At 34.4% G+C, this 19,468-nt stretch overlaps 1 protein-coding gene across 3 annotated transcripts in view; it reads left to right on the top strand.

Annotated features, from left to right (window-relative positions):
- The first annotated feature begins 5,388 nt into the window (after positions 1-5,388).
- LOC110023962 (uncharacterized protein ycf37) overlaps positions 5,389-19,468 on the top strand; it is a 23,977-nt gene continuing 9,897 nt past the window's right edge. The window contains exons 1-5 of one of the 3 annotated variants that reach the window (XM_020723636.1): positions 5,389-5,708; positions 5,841-5,912; positions 12,077-12,128; positions 13,380-13,669; positions 14,492-14,638. In XM_020723636.1, coding sequence (XP_020579295.1) covers positions 5,589-5,708; positions 5,841-5,912; positions 12,077-12,128; positions 13,380-13,669; positions 14,492-14,638 — 681 coding nt within the window. In that variant the 5' untranslated portion in view covers positions 5,389-5,588. Of the gene's footprint in view, positions 5,727-5,799; positions 5,913-12,076; positions 12,129-13,379; positions 13,670-14,491; positions 14,639-19,468 lie in introns of all 3 variants that reach the window. The other 2 variants (XM_020723635.1, XM_020723637.1) reach the window with 2 other exon arrangements.

Raw genomic sequence — 19,468 nt, 5'->3', positions numbered from 1 at the left:
TAGACCTAGGCTACTAAAGAAGTTTCTAGACCTCAACCAAAAGTGAGGTCAACAGTTCTGACATTCGTTTTTTTTTCACAGTTATACAAATATGAATTTTAGGATATCAGTTACATACAAAGTTATTTTGTGTTATTATGAACTACCGGCTCCGTTTCTCACGTCGGGTCAGTCTCATAGCTTTCGGAGGCAGTTCTACGGTTGTGCTAATGGTGTTTCAGCTCATTGCGGTTTCTTCCGGTGAGCTGACAGTCCGACATATTACACTGCCAGCAGTATTATTTTCCCAGGTTGATAGTGCAGCTAAGGACAGGCGTAGCCAGAGTTTGAAATTAAATATTTTAAAAGTTCTCATTGTAGTTGTACTTGTATTTATCCTTTTTTATTTTTTCTGGTACTCACGAGAGTATGATAACTGTATGCCATCTTTTTTAACTGATCTGTAACGATTATATGCTTCTGCACTATATGCTTCTATACTACCAATAATCTATTCTGAATAAGCCGCCCCAAACAGTTTTATCAGATAGGGGCATGAATGTCATTTATACAATCATAACTACCAATAAGCTATTCTAAATAAGTTGTCATAAATAGTAAGCAATATTATTTTGATAATCTGCAGATTATCAGAATAATCTGTTTATCAGCAGATTATAAATAATCAACAACTGCCCCAAACAGACCCTAATTTAACAGGTGTTATGTGTTAATAACTTTAATGAATCTAGTACATTTAGACTTACTAAATCATGTCAATAAGTAATTTGATTCAAGTTAAATCCAAATTTATCAATTGATGGACAATGATTTTACCAATGAACTATAAGATAATAAAATGAATAAAATCACAATTAAAATATAAAAATCTCATTCTATAATTTCATGCCCTACCATTATAATTGCCCATATCATGCAGGACTCATCTCTAGGGGTGTAAACGAGTAGAGTCGAGCTTAAGCCATCCTCGACTTGAGCTTGAGCTTGAATAATTTAATAGAGTTTGAACTTGAGCTCGAGCTTAGTTCTATGGATTCGAGCCGGCTTGTTCAGCACGAAAGAGAGAGAAAAAATTAATTTAAGCTAATGTTATAAGTAAATGACAAATAGAATTAGCATTTTTGATATAACTAATAAGAAATCATTTGATATAAAATTTAAAATATCAGTTTTCAAATATTTTTAATAATTTTAAGTAAGCTTTTTAAATTATAGTATATTTTAAGTATATTTTTATAAATTATTTTTTAAACGCGCCGACTCACGAGCTAACTAGTCACGAGGTTGGACTTAACTTGCCTTGTTAGCTCGTTCAGCTTTGTTCACGAGCCACTGATTGAGTCGAGCCCTACTCAGTTGGACTCACTTACACCCCTACTAAACTCCGAGAAAAATAATATTAATGAATTAATCATAATAACCTAATAATTTGCAATCGGTGTCATCTCTTCCTTTTTCTCCATCTCACTTGCACACATAAAGCCACAATCTTCTGAAAAAAATATTACATATGGATTCTCGCTGCAAAACTGCATTTGGACTATAATGAAATCTTAACATGTGCTTCCACGTGTAAAATGTGGTCCCAAAAAATAAAAATTGAAAAAACACTTTATTTTAATGCAAGACCCGCCCTGAACCGGCCTATTATTTTGAAAACGCTTTATTTTGTCACGTGACCCGGTCTGAACCAACCTATTGCTTCGAAAAAAAAAAACTCTTCGCCCCGAATTATAATGCTCGACTCATTGCTTCGAAAACAAAACCCTTATGCACACCCATTCAATCTCTATTTTTTTCATTTGTCATCAGTTAGGGTTCCACATTGTGTGACTCCGAGAACTATAGATTTGTTCGCTTGAAATCTCTTAGACCGTCGTTCGCTCGTCGAAATACATTTGAAGTCCTATTTTATTGCCATGTAAGTCTTATAATATTAGGTTATTTCAAAACAAGCTTTGTGTGAGGATTTAGAATTTTTGGGTGCAAACACGTTGTTAGTTTTGACTCATATACCAGAATTTGGAGTCTCTTGGATTTAGAGAGGTGTGTCTCCTGGAATGGAGAGATGTGTCTTCTGGAATGGAGAAGAGTGTCTATTGGAATTTAGTGGGTTGGGGGGAGCAAGGGCATGTTAGTAATTTTATCTGTTGGTTTTATCTATATATATGATGTGTAACCCTATGAGTATGTACTAGACTAGTTTGAAATAATGAATTCACCGCTCTGCTCCCAAGGACGTAGGCATTTTTTCCGAACCTCATTAAATCTCTGTGTGTTCTTTTGGATTTATATCGATTCTTGTTTTTCTTTGCCCTAAATTTCTCAACAATTGGTATTAGAGCAAGGTTCTAGAGCAGGGAAGAAAATTTTGACAGGCAGCGATCTCGCGGGTTCGCATTTTGCGGCAGTTCCTCGACGAGTTCGGGTTTCCGTTTGTGACACAAAGTTCGCGCGACAGGTGGAGTTCGACCGAGGTTCGCAAGGGTTCACGGAAGGAAGTTTCCTCTCGCACGAGAGGGCTGCAGCGACAAGGAGAAGAGCAATCAAGCGGTTCGCCAGTTTCTCAGAGGAGAGGAGTTCGCTGGTGTTCGGCCAGCGGGGTTCGCAAGTTTGTCATAAGAGGATTTGCGGCAGGTGGAGTTGTGACAGGTAGAGTTCGGCTGAGGTGTTCTCGCGAACAGGAAAGGGCTTCGGGCAAGGTGTTCGTAGTAGTTCAGCCGAATACTTTTTTGAGCGAACATGAAAAGTGCTTCGTGTGGAAAATTTGATTCACGAATCACAGCAGAATTGCATGAAAATTGCTGCAATTGACGGAGAAAATTTCAGGTTTCTTTGAATTTATTTGAGTGTGTTTTTGTTTCAACACAAAGGCAGGAAAGTTCACTGCATGATTAATTTCAAATAGAAATGTTTGGTGCAAAATTTGAGATAGTGAAGTTCGATGGAACCGAGAACTTTGAATTGTGACAAACAAGGGTTAAAGATTTGTTGGCACAATAGAGAATTTTGAAGGCTTTGCGGGCTACGAAACCTAATGATATGTTGACGAAGATAATTACTATCAACAAGTTCTTGCATTGTTTAGACTTATTGAATGATTGCAATTGTTAGACAACATGGTTGCCCAACCCACTTAAGTGTAAGAAACTCCATGATGTATTTTCTTCTAAGGGGTTGGATATTAGCCAAAGAGGAGATTTGTTGGGCCTACGTATTCTCCTAAGGGGCTTAATATTAGCCAAGGTGGAGATTTGTTAGGCCTACGTATTTCTTATAAGGGGTTGGATATTCACCAAGGTAGAGATTTGTTAGGTAACATATTTCTCCTAAGGGGCTAGATATTCGCCAAAAGGTGGAGATTTGTTAGGTATATGTATTTCTCCTAAGGGGCTGGATATTCACCAATGTGGAGATTTTTTGGGTATGACTCATATACCAGAATTTGGAGTCTCTTGGATTTGGAGAGGGGTGTCTCCTGGAATGAAGATGTGTGTCTCCTGGAATGAAGAGGTGTCTCCTGGAATGGAGATGAGTGTCTATTAAAATTTAGTAAGTTTTCTAGACCTCAACCAAAAGTGAGGTCAACATATATATAATGTATTGGGGGGAGCGAGGGCGTGTTAGTAATTTTATCTGCGGGTTTTATCTATATATATAATGTATAACCCTATGGGTATGTGCTGGACTCCTCTGAAATAGTGAATTTGCTGCTCTGCTCCCAAGGACGTAAACTTCGTTAAATCTCTATGTTCTTCTGGATTTGTGTCGATTCTTGTTTTTTCTTCACCCTAAATTTCTCGACACACATGGCAATTGCGATTTCAATTTGAAACTTTTGAAGAAGCTCCTTTACCTTTTATTTATTTAATCTTATAACTTAATTCAACTTTTTACCAATCATGTACTTTTACTTCTAATGTTATTAATGAAACATTCTCCTACTCTATATAATTATGTTGACATGTATATGCCATTCTCTTACTTGCCATGCCTTGCTTTTTCTCCTCCAATAGGAAGCAATTCATTTTGATAGCTAAGTATCTTCCTCTTAACTACAAATACTATTATACTCCAACCTAACATCAGCTATTGACATCCCAAACAAATATCAGTACTTACATGTGCTCATTGGAGTTTACATTTGAATATTAGGATTATAATAAATATGTAATTATATGTAGTTAAAAAACAAAAAAAAAATTATATTAAGAATAAATAAATATTAATTAGTACTTTACTTTTACTTTAAAGGTAATTATCATATTAAAATTTTAATTTCAATAACATAACACTATATAATAAATTAATATTTTTTTTAGAATCTATCTAACATCATTAAGATTTTATTACTATTAAAGTATGCCAAACAAGTATGAGATAATTATTTAGTAACTCATGATGATCAGTAGATAACTATCCTGGTCATTAACATTTTTGTATAATTATTTTTTATTATTTTAGACTAATACAATTCAAATATTATTATAATTTATTCGGAATAGTTAATATGTAAAACCAAAAAAAATGATGCAATAATTTAATTAATTAATATCTATTCTATTAACGAAAAAAATATTACATCAGGACTCCGCAGGTAGAGTTACGTCTGGAGTCCAATGAAATTACGCCGTGGAGGTGATCGACCCGGTAACACAAGGAATATTCCGACAAATTTTCTTTTAACGTGGTGTAATTGCATTGGACTCTGCACGCAACTCTACGTGCGGAGTCCTGATATAATATTTTTTCACCGCTAACATAAAATCATCAAGCTTAAATTAGATTTAATTAAGACAATCGGCATTTAGATGAATTAATTTTGCAGAGTATATGCTCACTTATAAATTTTATGGCTTGAAAATAAAATAAAATAAATAAAATTGAAATAAATTATTGAAGGGTCATTCATATATTTAGCATTCAATCCTTATCATTTACATATCTAAGATTGGGACTTCATATTTTACATATATACCACCCAATTCGTTCATCACATAAAAATATTCCTATTTCTAAATTTTAAAAAGTTTTTTTAACACGCAAATTAGCACATATCTAAATATTCAAATTTTGAAGATTAGATATATAAATACATAGAAACTAAGTGATATGTATGTAAATATTTAATAGAAGATTTGAAGCACCCCTATTTTTCATTTTTTTTGTGAAACATGATGTTATTCAAAGGGTATTGAGAGGTTATATCCGCGTTTTACACTCCGCAACCTCCGTATAACCTATATGTATTACATATACTAATAAATTTCACGCTTCTATTTTCATATATTTATAAATTAATGATAAGCTATAGATAATTTAAAAGAAAATTAAATGAGATATAAATATAACCCTATAATACCCTCTAATAAATAACCTACTGAGCTACTTATTTTTCTCGATTTTTTGGGGTTACCAACTTCCCTGTCAAACTACTGCACCTATCCCCGCGACGCTCAGCTTATCCACAGAACAAAGAGGAGAGTGAAGGCGCCCCTGGCGAAGAAAATGGAGGCAGGACGCTCAAAGCAGTGATTTCTCGCTCATCTTCTTCTCAAGCACGCTCTGGAAACCATCTGGCAGCTCCCATGGCATCGCCCTTGTTGCCACTCTCGAAAACGATCGCTGCCATTCACACGAGCACCAATGGCAGCCCGGAGAAATCCCTATTTTGCAATTTTCAAATCCTCCAGAGTTCTAGATGCTCCGTAAGCACGATCCTCCTGGTAATCTTGACTGTGGACGATAAATTTGAATAAATTCAGTCTGGGTTTAGAGTTTCAACAATTTAACTTGTAGTTGTTGTGATACTTGGGCGAATTTTCGATTGTTGTTATCAGAGACGGAAGCAGTTTTGTGGTGGTAGAGGAGCAGGTTTCAAGAGTCGGCGACAATTTTGCCAGTTTGCCAAGGTATGCTTATCGCATCCCGTCCGGTATGTTTACTCTGTAATTGCTGAAAAGTTATTGTAAAGCAATGCATTTCCAGAAATTTGCCTTTTACATATCTTATATTGTTGGATGAAGAATCTGCTTTCACGGGGCATTCGAGCATCCAATGTAGTCGGTGTCAGTCATGTCTCTACTCCGAAAATATTTGCTGCCTACCTACGTAGGGGTTATTCAGCGGGCGGATTATATCCGGGTTATACCCCCTTTGACCTCCGTTTAACTCCCTTATAACCTCCATGTAACTTATTTATACCCATAAAACTACAGAAGTCCGAAACTCATTTGTATGTTACAAGTAGTTTACAAAGAGATTACAGGGGTTTTAGAGAGGGCATAACCCCGATATAACCCCCCTGTACCTCATGGAAGTACGCAGTGCTGCGTACGTCTTATGTACGCAAATATTTTCCCTACTCCACAGCCCTTATATCACAACATATCATTTTAGGTTGAGTGTGCGATGAGAGTTTGACACAAATTTATTTTGGGAAAAAGAAAATTATATCATCCTAATTGTATAATACATAAACATTAAATTATAAATGAAAATAGCATTTATATAAATGCCATAATTGCTTATATCCAAAATATTTATATACAACATGTATATGCTCTAATAAACTCAACATAATACTTTGTACTCATAATTATAAAAAGAATTGCAAACAATTAAATTGTACCACTGTTATCAGAAATAATGACCTCATTCTACTAAAATCTAACCATGCTCTGAAACATGTAAATTCAGTAGGGGCGATAACATAGCTTATTAGGTTAAATAAGATATATCCTAACAACTTTTATATAAATTAAATTGAATTTATATCCAGGAAATCTATATGTTAGTACTCATGTGCAAGTATCGTGTACAAAATGTGAATCTTGATAAAAATGCATCATGTTGTAGGGTATCATGCCTTATTAGAAGTAGTTTATGCATTTCATATTTTTATATATACCAATATGAGATGTATCTACCATTGTATACATTATATGTAAGTATTGTTGGAAATCATATTATATTATTTTTTATTTTTTCTGTATCAATCATGATAAATCAGGTCCAATATTATGTCATGTTATATATGCAAAAATAGTTATGTGACGTTGTGAATGACACTCAACCTAAATTATATTCCAATTTTATATTTCACATCTTATATTGTATTCACACCACTAACCCTAACAACAACAACAACAACAAATCCTTAATCCCACTACGTTGGGTCGGCTACATGAATCTTTTTCCTCCATTGCGTCCTATTTAGTGTCATATTTTCTTTTAGTTCTAATAAATTAATATCATTTTTTATACAATAAGCCTAAGTCTTCCTAGGTTTGCTTCTACCTTTCTTAACATAAGTTGAATCTAAAACATCTACTTTCTTAATCGGGTCATCAGATGGTTGACGCTTAATGTGACCAAACCATCTAAGACAGCTTTCTCTAATTTTGTTCGTCACAGGAGCTGCACCAACCCTATCACGGATATAATCATTTCGCATTTTGTCTCTAAGTGTAAAGCCACTCATCCACCTAATCATTCTCATCTCGGCAACACTTAACTTAGTATTATGCTTCTCTTTTAAAGGCCAACATTCAATGCCATAGAGCATTTAAAGTAAATCCAAACTATCCATGCTCCTCAACTGTTTATCGCGTCTTCACTAAATTGAATCATAATAATTAATCTTTCTTACTTACAAGACATTTTTCACACATACCATATTTTAATGCATGTGACATTGCATGTAAGTTAGAAACAATATACTCATAAGATTAATCAATCTGTTCATAAGATTAATCAATGTTTTCATGTCAATATGTATAAATCATAATTGGTAAATTGTAGTAAGCATGTATCTCATCTAATAATGTCAATATCTTATGATGATGATTTATTAAAATTTTCATGCTAATTAGTACTATTCAAATCAAGTTTTATGACTCAAAAATAAGATTTACTCCTTGAAAATTTAATATTATAATTATGTAGAATAAATAGGGCGATAATAACTAAAAGTTACACGACAATAAATATTTGAGATAATGAGACATTTTAATTTTAATTAAATTTGTCCAAATAAAAAATATATAAAAAAATAATATAAGTAAAACATTGAAAACGAAGATAATGTAATATTAGCTTATATTATGCCAAACAATTTTTTCAGCCATCACATGCTGCAAAAATTGGCCCTAAGGACTGAAGTTTTTTATCTCCTCTATGTCTCTCTTTCTCTCTCTCTCCCTTTTCTCGTTCACGACTTTAAAAAAACAAAAAGGAGGGATAAATGAGTGTTTCAAAGTATATTATACATACATACATATAAAAGTAGGCGTATATTTGTAACTAGATAAATTGTGTAGTTTTAATTCAAAATTTATAAAAATTCACTTATGTCATGACATTCAAAGCTTCAAAAATTATAACATAAATATTCAATAAATGGTGGTTATGATGCCTCCATAAGTGGATAATTTTGATAGTAGGTTGCTAATGGGGTGATAATGACCTAAAACTTTTTAGAATATGGAGAGAAGACTACGTGGTTATAGAAATGAGCAACATATTATTATGAAGCTTATAAATGGAGGCCCTTGCCATCGGACAAGCCAAACTCAAATCTCTAGAAGCCTACTTGCAAGTTGTTAGCAAGTTAATTGCTCGAGTAGGTATCTACTTTGTTGAGATCCATGTGAGTAACTCAAGTAGTCCCATTTCCGCTTGACCTTCTTCTCCCTTTCCTCTCTCTTCTATTCTCTTTCTCTATCGCATATTTCTTAGTTAGTAATGCCCTCTTTCCCTTTCCCTTTATCCCTGCACTTGATTCCTAATCTTGATCATGTATGAGTCTCGAATAATTATATTGCTGTGATCGTATGAGTTTAATTGAGTTCCAACATCTTTAATTCAGTGAGCATAGACACATTTATCTAGGGAGAAAAATGATTGATAGATCATGATGATGGCTATACTTCGACTAACAATAAGAATAATGCCAGTCAGCATACATTATAATGGACCATTATGCTGAATGGAATGGAGGTGTGTTCTGGTTAATTTTTATGGGCTTAGATGTCTGGGTTGTTACATCCCCATCTAGTTGCGAAGGTTAACTAGATCTTTAGTATAGGAACATCCTTTGAATGATCATCATTTATCTCTTATTCTTTGGTATGAGCCAATTTAGAGCTAGAATGTTGCCTTTCATTGTGGCGGGTACACTTCTTGTCATGAATTGGAGTCAAGCACTCTTTTCTGAAAATCATCATTCATGAAGAAATTTCATTAAAAGGATGCAAACTCACAGTAATCATATTGATTAGGTGCAATCAAAAGTCCTATCTTATAATCCAATCCTTTCTATACGAAAACAGGCTTGATGAGATCTGTATTATAAAGAATGTCCAAATAAATTTAGGTAATGCAAATTCGTGAACCCAATTGTATAAAAGCAACTGAGTAGATCCAATATTGTTCAAAGCGACCAAATTCAATTAAATGTCTTGATGATAACTGTGTTGATTGAAAAAATCAAGCAAAATGATCCAGGTTTTCAAAATACCCTCAAATCTTGACAAAATTTTTTTTTTTAAGCTAAGATAAAAATACAGAAATCTCAAAAAATGATATAATTGAGAAGTCCTTCATTTAAAACTTAAACAATCATTCATTCACTTTGTACAATAAGTTTTATTTAATCACGAAGAGTCAATACCTTATTTGGTGTACTTCTATGATTACTCTCAAAGATCTCATATATATATAAGGATATGTTACGTGTCTTCTGGTTAGGTGGTTTTGTTGTCAAAAGAATTTATAAAAAGTACAATTATGACCAAGGCATTATTTTAAACTATAAAATGACACTCTTAAATTATAATTACAGCCGCAAGTTTTTCTCTTCTAACTTTTGAACTATACAATGCATTTGATGAAATGTAAAACTTTTTATTAGTTAAAGTCTTCTTGAAATTATCCTCATAGACAACATTTGCTTAAAACTTACAATATATACTTCAACGTTACAACCCATAGCTATTGAGAATAATCATTTCGTCATATTAGGTATACTAACTTCACTGTTTAAGTAGATCACTGTTCATGATAACCCAAGATAATAAATCATGAGATTTTGTTCAGTTTTGTCTTCATTTCTCCCACCTTTCACTCTAAGCCATCAATAATAAATTTCCTCTATTTTAACATCAAATTTGTTGCCTGCGCATTTAGTGTTTAACGAATAGTCTTAATTGAAAGTTCTTTCTCAGATTAGAAGATGTAACTAACCATATGGTTTAGTGCTTATGAAAATCTAAAAATAAGTTATAAAATTCTTGCAAAATGAGTGTGAAATATTTGATTAGTGTCTTATAAAAAAATAATTATCTTTGAAAATTTTATTTGAGAACACAAAATCTTTTAGAAATGCTAATCACAAAGTTTTGGAGCCCACATGAGAGATGTCCTTGAGCTTACCCTCTTGTTTGGGAGTTAATTTCATCCCCATTAATGAACTGGAGGCATTTTCATCTCCTCCCATAATAGAAGTAACTTGTTCCAAATTAAAAAAAAAATGCAAAAATATCCAACACATTTAGTTTTGTTCAACTCTATCATATCGAAGATACCAAACGACCAAAGTCCAACACCAAGTAGGGCATTTGCTCGCAATCAAATGTTGTAAATCAACCACGTAAAGGGCTTGGAGGAGAGTTAGACTCCAATTTAGAAATTTTACATCACACCCCATGGTATGAAAGCTGCCCCCTAAATCTAAAATTAAAGTAGATTCCGACCATGGTATTACTGAACCAAAAAAACATATACAAACGGTTATATGACAACAATCTAAAATTAAACTGGCATGAAAGCTGCCCCCTAAATCTTCATCAAGCATTCCAGCATCACATTACTTCCATCCTTGTAAGGGAGTCGATGATGATGACAAAAAGTTGACTTTGATCTTTAAATTATAGAGTATTATTTGAACTTACAATATGTTAAAACAACCATTTCATAGATTCATTGCAATTAGAAAAGACTTTTTATCATGGATAATTACAAGTATAAGCCCTCTGCTAGTATTATAGAATTTATCCACGTAAGCTTTCCTCATTGAGTCACTTGACTTTGGGCATCTGCTTAAAAGAGGCAGTTTTCTTATTGATGATTTTTTCCTTCTAGCCAGCCATGAATTGTATTACTATCTCTTATGCATACTTTGCCATAGCCATAAGTTCTTGCTCCATCTTTTCTCATCTTCGTGCTGAGGCAATAATGTGTTGGGCACACTAAGCTTGATTTGCAGGCATCCATGTTCCCTTTAATTGATCATGGTGTTCAAAGGCATTAAAATAAATAAAATTTTTGTAGCAAGTCTCATTGATTTTGATGTCAAATTAAGTAATGCTATTTGGATTAAATGTTTTGGTTTAGCACCATGTTTTTATGAAGTATCATTGAAATTACCATGCTATAAGTACTCAAGTTTGCCGTAGAACTTTTTTTATTAGATCGGGGGCCTTCCCAGTTTATTCAGTAAGGTGGAATAGAAAAAAATATAATTTCAACATAGAAAAAATGTGGCAATGAAAATAAAAAGAACACTTCCCATTGGAACCAAACTTACAGCCTTTGAATGTTACAGTTGCACCAATTTCTAAGGATTGATTCAAAACAAGTTGTGCTAGCTCTCCATACAAAGCCCTGAATGCAGATAAAAATTTCAACAATGATTTGCTAAAATAGTTGTTCCTTGGGCCTAATTGAATCATAGAAAATTCACTTATTTTTCTTTGTTCAAATGTTGAATGCGATATTTGCACCGACAATCTTGACAATAGAGTAAATATCAGTATGCAAGTTTTTTTGGCGTTGATCAATGAGTAGGCGAACAAAAATCAAGTTCTATGTGTGATGCAACTCTGAAATTTGACAAAACATTTGCTGGCAAATTTAGTTGTTTTTTTTTCTTTGGTCGCTGACATTACAAAAAGAAAAGTGAGACAAATTTAGTGATGATAGCTTAGCTAACTTTGGTTACATTCATGAAATTAAAGATCACTATTCTTTGTTTATTTTTTCAACATCTTCTGATTCTTTTGCTGGAGGAAGACAGATTTTTGATGTGGAAATGGAAATGAAGAACCAAAACTTTGAAATTCTAGAAGGTTAGTCTTTTTCTGTCTGCTATGCACTATTTTAAAATTTTGAGTAGCTCTAATTTTTATCATTATAATGGTGTTTTCGGTTTTATTTTGAATTTCAATTCTAATGTATAAATTTATTTGCTTAAATTCAGTATTTGGAATTCCAATTTTCATGTATCAGACTCAATTTGCATGAACAAGCCCCTTTAATAGGAAGCTGGACACTTGGAATATTTAATTTATTACTCAAATAAGTGACAAAGGGAAAGAAGTCAAGAACCAACTAGACATAGCAGCCCTCCTCTCTCTCTCCGTCCCCCACCCACCCCCCTAGAAAACATTGCCATTGCTCCCTGTTCTCTCCTAGGGCCAAGAACTAGGAGAGAACAGGGAGCAATGGCAATGTTTTCTAGGATGGAGGGAGAGAGAGAGGAAGGCAAAAGCAAACAAGAGAAAGAGTAATAAATTAAATATTCCCTTTCCCTATGTCACTTATTTCTTTTATTTTGTATTTTTCATAGGTAGTTTGATGCTCTTTGTTGGGCTAAGGGTTTTAAAGAGAAGGGTGAATGCATAAATTTATATGTACTAGATAGTTTGACGGTTTTATACGTCATTATCCTCCATTGGCTTATGTTTCACTTCCCTCAAACAAAAGTTTTGATCAGTGGTAAAACATGGGGGTGATTGGGGAGGTACTTGATAACCTAAATTTATTAAACTCTTTAATGTAATACAGCAAAAATTTTATCCCGTAAAATTAAGTACTCTATAAGAATTCATTATTAACTGCATTTGTAATATAATAATAATAATATTTATAATAACTTTAACATTTGTTTAAAGAGATTAAACATTTAAACTTAAATGTCCATCACCCCTTAATTTTTCATTTCACTCCCCTCTTAAGTTCTAATTCTGCCACTAATTGTGATATATATATTCCATAGTCTAGACTTGGCTTGTTTACACCCCTTGTTCCACCAAACAAAAGTTGTGATCAATGGTGGAACAAGGGGGCGGTTTAGGGAGGTACTTGATACCCCCCTAGATTTTACTAAACTCTTGCAATAAACAATTTTACCCCCAAAAAATAAATACTCAATAATGATTCAATATTAACTATATTTCTAATTTAATAGTAATATTTATAATAAGTTTAAAATTTGTTTAAAGAGTTGAAAGATTTAAACTTAAATATTCACCACCCCTTCCTAATGTATGTTTTTGCCATTGATTGTGATATATATATTCTCCCTACTCTCATTGCAGGACCAGAAAAACTATCGCTGAGAAATTACAGCGAAAACAATAATAAACAATTTTGGAGGTTATACGCGCTTACTTTTGTGATATCCTCATGGTTCAGCTCCTGTCATGTAGCGCAGTCCAGCATTGGAGATAAAGCAGAGATGGTTTATGAGATTGGGGAGCTGTTTGAACTGGGAATACAGCTAACTTATTTGCTCATACTATTAGGTCTTCTTGGGATTGGAACCTTCTTTGTTATCCGTCAGGTTCTTGTTCGAAGAGAGCTTGATCTTTCTGCAAAAGAACTACAGGTAATTAGGAAGATTTCCATACATAACAGTCAATTCCTATGTATTTTTTACATTTAACACTCAAACTTCAATTTTAAGTTAAAATGGTGGTATTTTGATGTGATGTGAAAGATTTGGGTGGTATAAATGTAAAAAATAAAGTTTAGGTCTTAGATATGTAATACACAGGAACTGGGTGGTATGTATGTAAATGCCCCCTTATTAAATTAAATTTTTATTTTTGTAAATGCTTCTGGTTTGTGTAAATTATGATATAAAGGAGGTAAGGAGACGCAATGGAGAACATGCATTAATACCACAGTTAGATTATTCTTTTCATTTTAGGTTATTTTAAGCATTTTGTTACAATTTTTTTTTTTAATTTGTGACTTAATTGTCTTTTCAATATGTTGATATAATTTGTCTATATTTAGGATTTGTTTTTATTTAAATTTTAAATTAGTTTATTTTTACACAATTTCTATAAGCAGTGGTAAGAAAACATGTATTTTCATTATTTATTTTTTAATGAAATTGGAAGAAAATCCTCTTTGATTCCCTATTTTCTCTACTATTTTTCCGCTCTCAAGCAGTCAAACCCTCGTCTCTTCTTTTCAATTCTCTCACTTCTAACATGAGAAATCAAGAAAATCTTAAGAGATCAAGCAAATAATGGCGTAGAGCAATCCTTATCTGGTTACTCAGTCTTTTTTTTTAGTGGGAGGGACTTATAAATTTTATAAGCGCGAGCGCGCATGCACACATAAATATATGTCAGCTTTCATATGCTTGAAATGCAGTATTTCACTTTTTAAACTTTGAACCTTTTTTTTTTTCTTTCAGGAGCAAGTCAGAAGTGGTGATGCTACAGCAACTGAGTATTTTGAGCTGGGTGCTGTTATGCTTAGAAGAAAATTCTACCCTGCAGCAACCAAGTACCTGCAGCAAGCAATTGAGAAATGGGACAGGGACGACCAGGATCTAGCACAGGTTTGTCAAAAATCTTAATCATTAACTTCCCATATTCTCCTCTCACTTTTGGCCCCAACCAACAACACCACCACTCACATACCCAAAAAAAATATTGGGGCATTTACATGCATTCCATCCAATTCCTATGTATTTATATATCTAAGACCTATACTTTACTTTTTGTGCATCAATACCACCCAAATCTTTCATATTAGATAAAAAATAGCACCATGTCAACTTTTAAAAAGTGAAATATACCTTTTATGCATAGGTAAGGTAGTATTTCTGTAAAAATTAAAGTTTAGGTGTTAGAAATGTAAATACATGGGAATTGCGTGGTGATGCCTCATCAACAAATTTTCATCATTTGGCGTGAATATCGAGACATGACATGAATCTCGAGGCATTTTCTGAGCAAGAAATATTCAAACTCAAATTAAAAATCATTTAGGACTTTCATTCCAATAAACTTACAGAATTACAGTCAAACTAGTCGGCCTGATAAGATAAATCCAATGACACTAAAATTGATCCAATCCGAGTCAAGTCAAACATGGATCAACATTTTAAATTACTTATGGAAGCTTTTGGTGGTTAGGGTCAAATGGATTATATATTTGACAAGCTTATAGTCAAATTAAACGTCTCAATGAGATGAATCCAATGGGCTCATGATCACTCTATTCCGACATTATTAACACTTAAATGTCCATAAAACACCATCCGATCACTGGAATCGTTTTAACTCGTCTGATAGAGTGGTCTAGATTCTTGCCTTATTTATAGGGGATGCCACTCTCAAACTATAAATAGTCATTCTTCCTTCATGAAAGGGGACCAAGAGCTAGAGGGAGACATGGACCTGGAGGAGTGGAATCCAAGAGTCCTTCTCGATTTGAAGACTCGGCGATCACTTTCGTAGTTGTCGAATACCGTCAACCACCGCTCGACAGCCGCCATCAAGCACTGTTGGTTGTTCCTTGCTCGTAGCCATTGGTGGACCTCACGAAGTGACAATGCACACTGTGCAGAGTAACTACGTACTTTACAATGAAGTCCCGAGCAGATTAATAACGTATGTTGTTGAATAATGAAATACCTTACGGAGTAGCGCAATGTCCTAAATAATGTGCAACGACGTACTCTCAAGAAGATGTACTGAAGTTCCGACGATTACTCCCTGTAGCAACTGCTCCAGACCATTCTGCATACAAAAAATATATTTAGAGGGACTTTATTATATTTTCTTATATGTGGGACAAGAGTTTATGCTTGTACTCACAAGCTTATAGTGGATCATTTTGATTGGACCTGGAGGAGTACTCTTCAAATCCTGATGCTGCAGCGAAAAGGAAGTCACCATCTTAGATAGCTCTGCCCTGTAATCCAAGATTCTAAGGCCGCAGGTTCCCCGGCTTTAGAATCATATCAGTGGTTGTACTCGCCTTGGAGGAACTTAATCTTGAAAAATTTGGAGTTCCAATCTCTCAGAGAATGATCAAACCCCCTTCAAGCTCCATTTTTCTTTCCATCTGAAACAAATAATTTTATGCGAGATGAATAGAAGAAATTTGCAACAACAAAATTTGATACATATAAGAAAAAATCACGAATTTCTAACTTGCTGGAATCCGATGCATGAATGAGTCAATGCAATCTCTGATATATGAATTTTTGAAGGACTTGCCAGAGATTTTTCGTCTCTTCACTCATCTTACTCTGCTTTTGAGGAAACATCTTGTGATCATTGTTCTGTAAAAGCTGCTTTAGAGGTGCCACAAGAGCCGACTCAGGGCGTCTCTTCTCAGATTTCTTCAGCATTGTTGCTGAAGATCACCTAGGCTGGAAATACCGACTGCTCTTAAACAGAAATTCCTTGCTCGAGAAGTGATAGACGTACTATAGCTCAAACCGCATCTCCTTCGGCTGTGGGTGCTTCAAGCTCCACAAAATAACTTCCCACACCATTTATATATTGAGAAGCAGAAGTTGAACTGTTGCATGGTAAAAAAGAAATTCTATAGTAATCTCAAAAACTCCCTGACAAAAAGATCACATTAGCACAAAAAGCAAGGCAAAGAAATAAATTTTATTCCGGAAAAAGACATTAAAAATTGCAAAAGGCACTAAAACACTAGCTTGGGATGAAATATTTTACAAGGAGATCGGTCGCTCCTTCGATTGAGATATATCCCAATCGAATCAACCTCTTATACAAAATTTCTACCCCGGAACTAAACTAATTCAGTCGGTCTGTCTCGGCCAGAGCCTATTGTATTAAGGATCTCTTCGGGACGTTCGATAGTTTTTGGCGAAGGCTGGCTATCACCTCCGTCATATTCTCCACTTTATCCACCCGAGGTAGCAGCTCACGCTTTTCATCACCTTGCTGGATCTCAAACGAACAAGCGATGAAGTTCTCAATCTCGGCCTAAAAAAAAGCCAATGATCCAAGAGACGTCGAGTGTCCATTAGCTGCTTCGCAGCGGGCATTGAGAGGATCGTCAGGGCAATCACCCCGCCGTTCTAATTCAAGAGTTGGCCGCCCTCACTTGGCACTTGTTTTGCTACCAATGGTACCTTTTCGGATTATCACTGATCATTTGCGCAACCGCTTCTCTCTACTTAACGACAACATTTTTCTTTTTTTCACTTTTCGGGCGAAACTGCTCTTTTGATCTCCTGAATGCTACACGAATCAGACCTTTGTTAGGGACATCATCCGAGAGATTTGACACATTCTCCATTGCAACACTCGGAAGTCGAGATTTAAACGAGAGGGGTTGCAGAGCAAATAAAGAATGAGAAGAGTCTTGTCATGCTTTATTTATAAGAATCAATGACATGAAAATCTAGGGAGTTCAATTATTGAATCATTAATTAATGATAAATTCAATCTACTTTTTATATTAATTTGTTTTATTCTTTTCACAGTGTCGGTTTCAAGAAGTAAGAAAATTCGTGAACTAAAAATATGTGCATAAATAATATGTTGGTGTTGATCCTGAGGAAATCTGACTGTCTAGAAGGAGAAAGTACAAAGAATGAGAGCCCATCGAGAGAAGACTATGAGGCTCACTTATCTGATCGAGTAAAGCTGTCTGAGCCAAAGCCAGTAAGGCTAAAGCCGACCGAACCATGGGAAATACCAAAGACGATCAGAGGATACAAGAACGATTCATTCAGTTAAATACAAGACAAAAGTTTTTCTTAGCCAGCTATCACAAGAGAGCCGATCTAAGAAAGATTTAGTTCCCAAGAATCTCCAACCATCACAGAGATATCCAGAGGCCTCTCATCAGTTGTCAAGGATTGACAGTCGAGTCATATCAACCCGCCAACCCATATCGACCAAGCTCAGTCGAACCGAGCTGATATCATCCAACAGAGTGGATCTCAGCCGACCGAGTTGATTTTATAGACTCGAAGCCAATTAAGCTTAGCCGACCGACCCAGGGAACAACCAGACGGTAAGCTCATACATATAAAATATTAAGAATACCCTATACAACCCTCCATAAATTGCAGGTGAAAGCGTATTATCATGACATTGTACCTTCTCCTATGAATAGAAAGATCATTTTATAAATAAAATATGATTGACACGACATATTACTATTTATCACTTTTCACTCTTTCTTTCCCTCTTTCCTTACCCTCTATTCTATAGGTGTGATTCACGGAAAAATCATGATTCAATAATCTACATCCTAATTTTACTATAAAATTCCAAACACACCCAATCAAATCACCATTCAATTGAAAATCTAGCAAATCTAGTGTTATACGTGCGTATAACTTCGAAATTCACTAAATATCATAGAAAACTACGAATATTATGCAATTTGTTGAATGACATGCTCTTATCAATTAGACTCTTATTGTAACATACAATGTAAAAGAACAAAGGGACTTGTTAGAAATTATATTAGGAAATAGTTTATTCCTATTAGAAGTTATGAAGATTGGATTTGTTTTCTTGGATTAGATTTTTTTCCTTTCCTATTTTAGATTTATTTCTTTGGATTGAATTTTTTTTCTTTCCTATTTTATATTGTTTCTTTTATCTCCAAGTAATTATTATGAATTGATTAATTGAAGATATAGATGCTATATTTTTCCTTTCATGTTATTTCATTTTTCTTATCTTTCCTATTCTAAAATTCATGTAAGGGTATTTATACTTCATTTTCATATCAATAAACCAAATTCTGTTGAATTTTGGAAATCAACATATTTTCAAAGTCTTAAAACAAATCCTAGAGTCTCCTATCGTCGGAAACTTCTTATTAATTGTAGTAAACAATCTTTGTCGTGTTGTAGGCATTTTATTCGCCTCATCTTTTCAGTATTTCTGCCGTAAACTTCCTCTCGCTGCAGGTCCCGCTGCTAGAATTCCATCCTGCAACCTCTCCTGCCGCCGGAACTCCCTCTTGCAGCCTGTATCGCTGTTGGAATTCCCTCTTGCAGGCCCTAGCTACTGGAACTCCTTTCCTTAAATTTTTTTAAGCCGTCAGTCTCCTTCCCTGCAGATTTCAACTGGCAGTCTCCTTCCCTGCAGATTTCAACCAACAGTCTCCTTCCTTTCCTGCAGATTTCAGTCGGCGATTTCCTTCTCTGCAGATTACAGCTGTCGGTAACCCTTCATGCAAACTTTGCTACCACATGCCTCATACACTCTAACTGCCTTCCTATTCCTTTTACCAGAGAACCTTGACCTTCAATTCAATCTCATAGTTCTTGATCTGTTACCAGCACATAACTTTCTATCCAGTAATGCGCATTGTAAGGCTTAATCTCTTTGCCAAGTTTATGTTTCTTGTTCTTTCCATGAAAAAGATTCATTCC

Source organism: Phalaenopsis equestris, unplaced genomic scaffold (genome assembly GCF_001263595.1).
Source record: "Phalaenopsis equestris unplaced genomic scaffold, ASM126359v1 Scaffold000237, whole genome shotgun sequence".
Taxonomy (NCBI): domain Eukaryota; kingdom Viridiplantae; phylum Streptophyta; class Magnoliopsida; order Asparagales; family Orchidaceae; genus Phalaenopsis; species Phalaenopsis equestris.
Note: the sequence above shows the minus strand (reverse complement) of the source record. Positions and strands in the feature narration are given on the sequence as shown.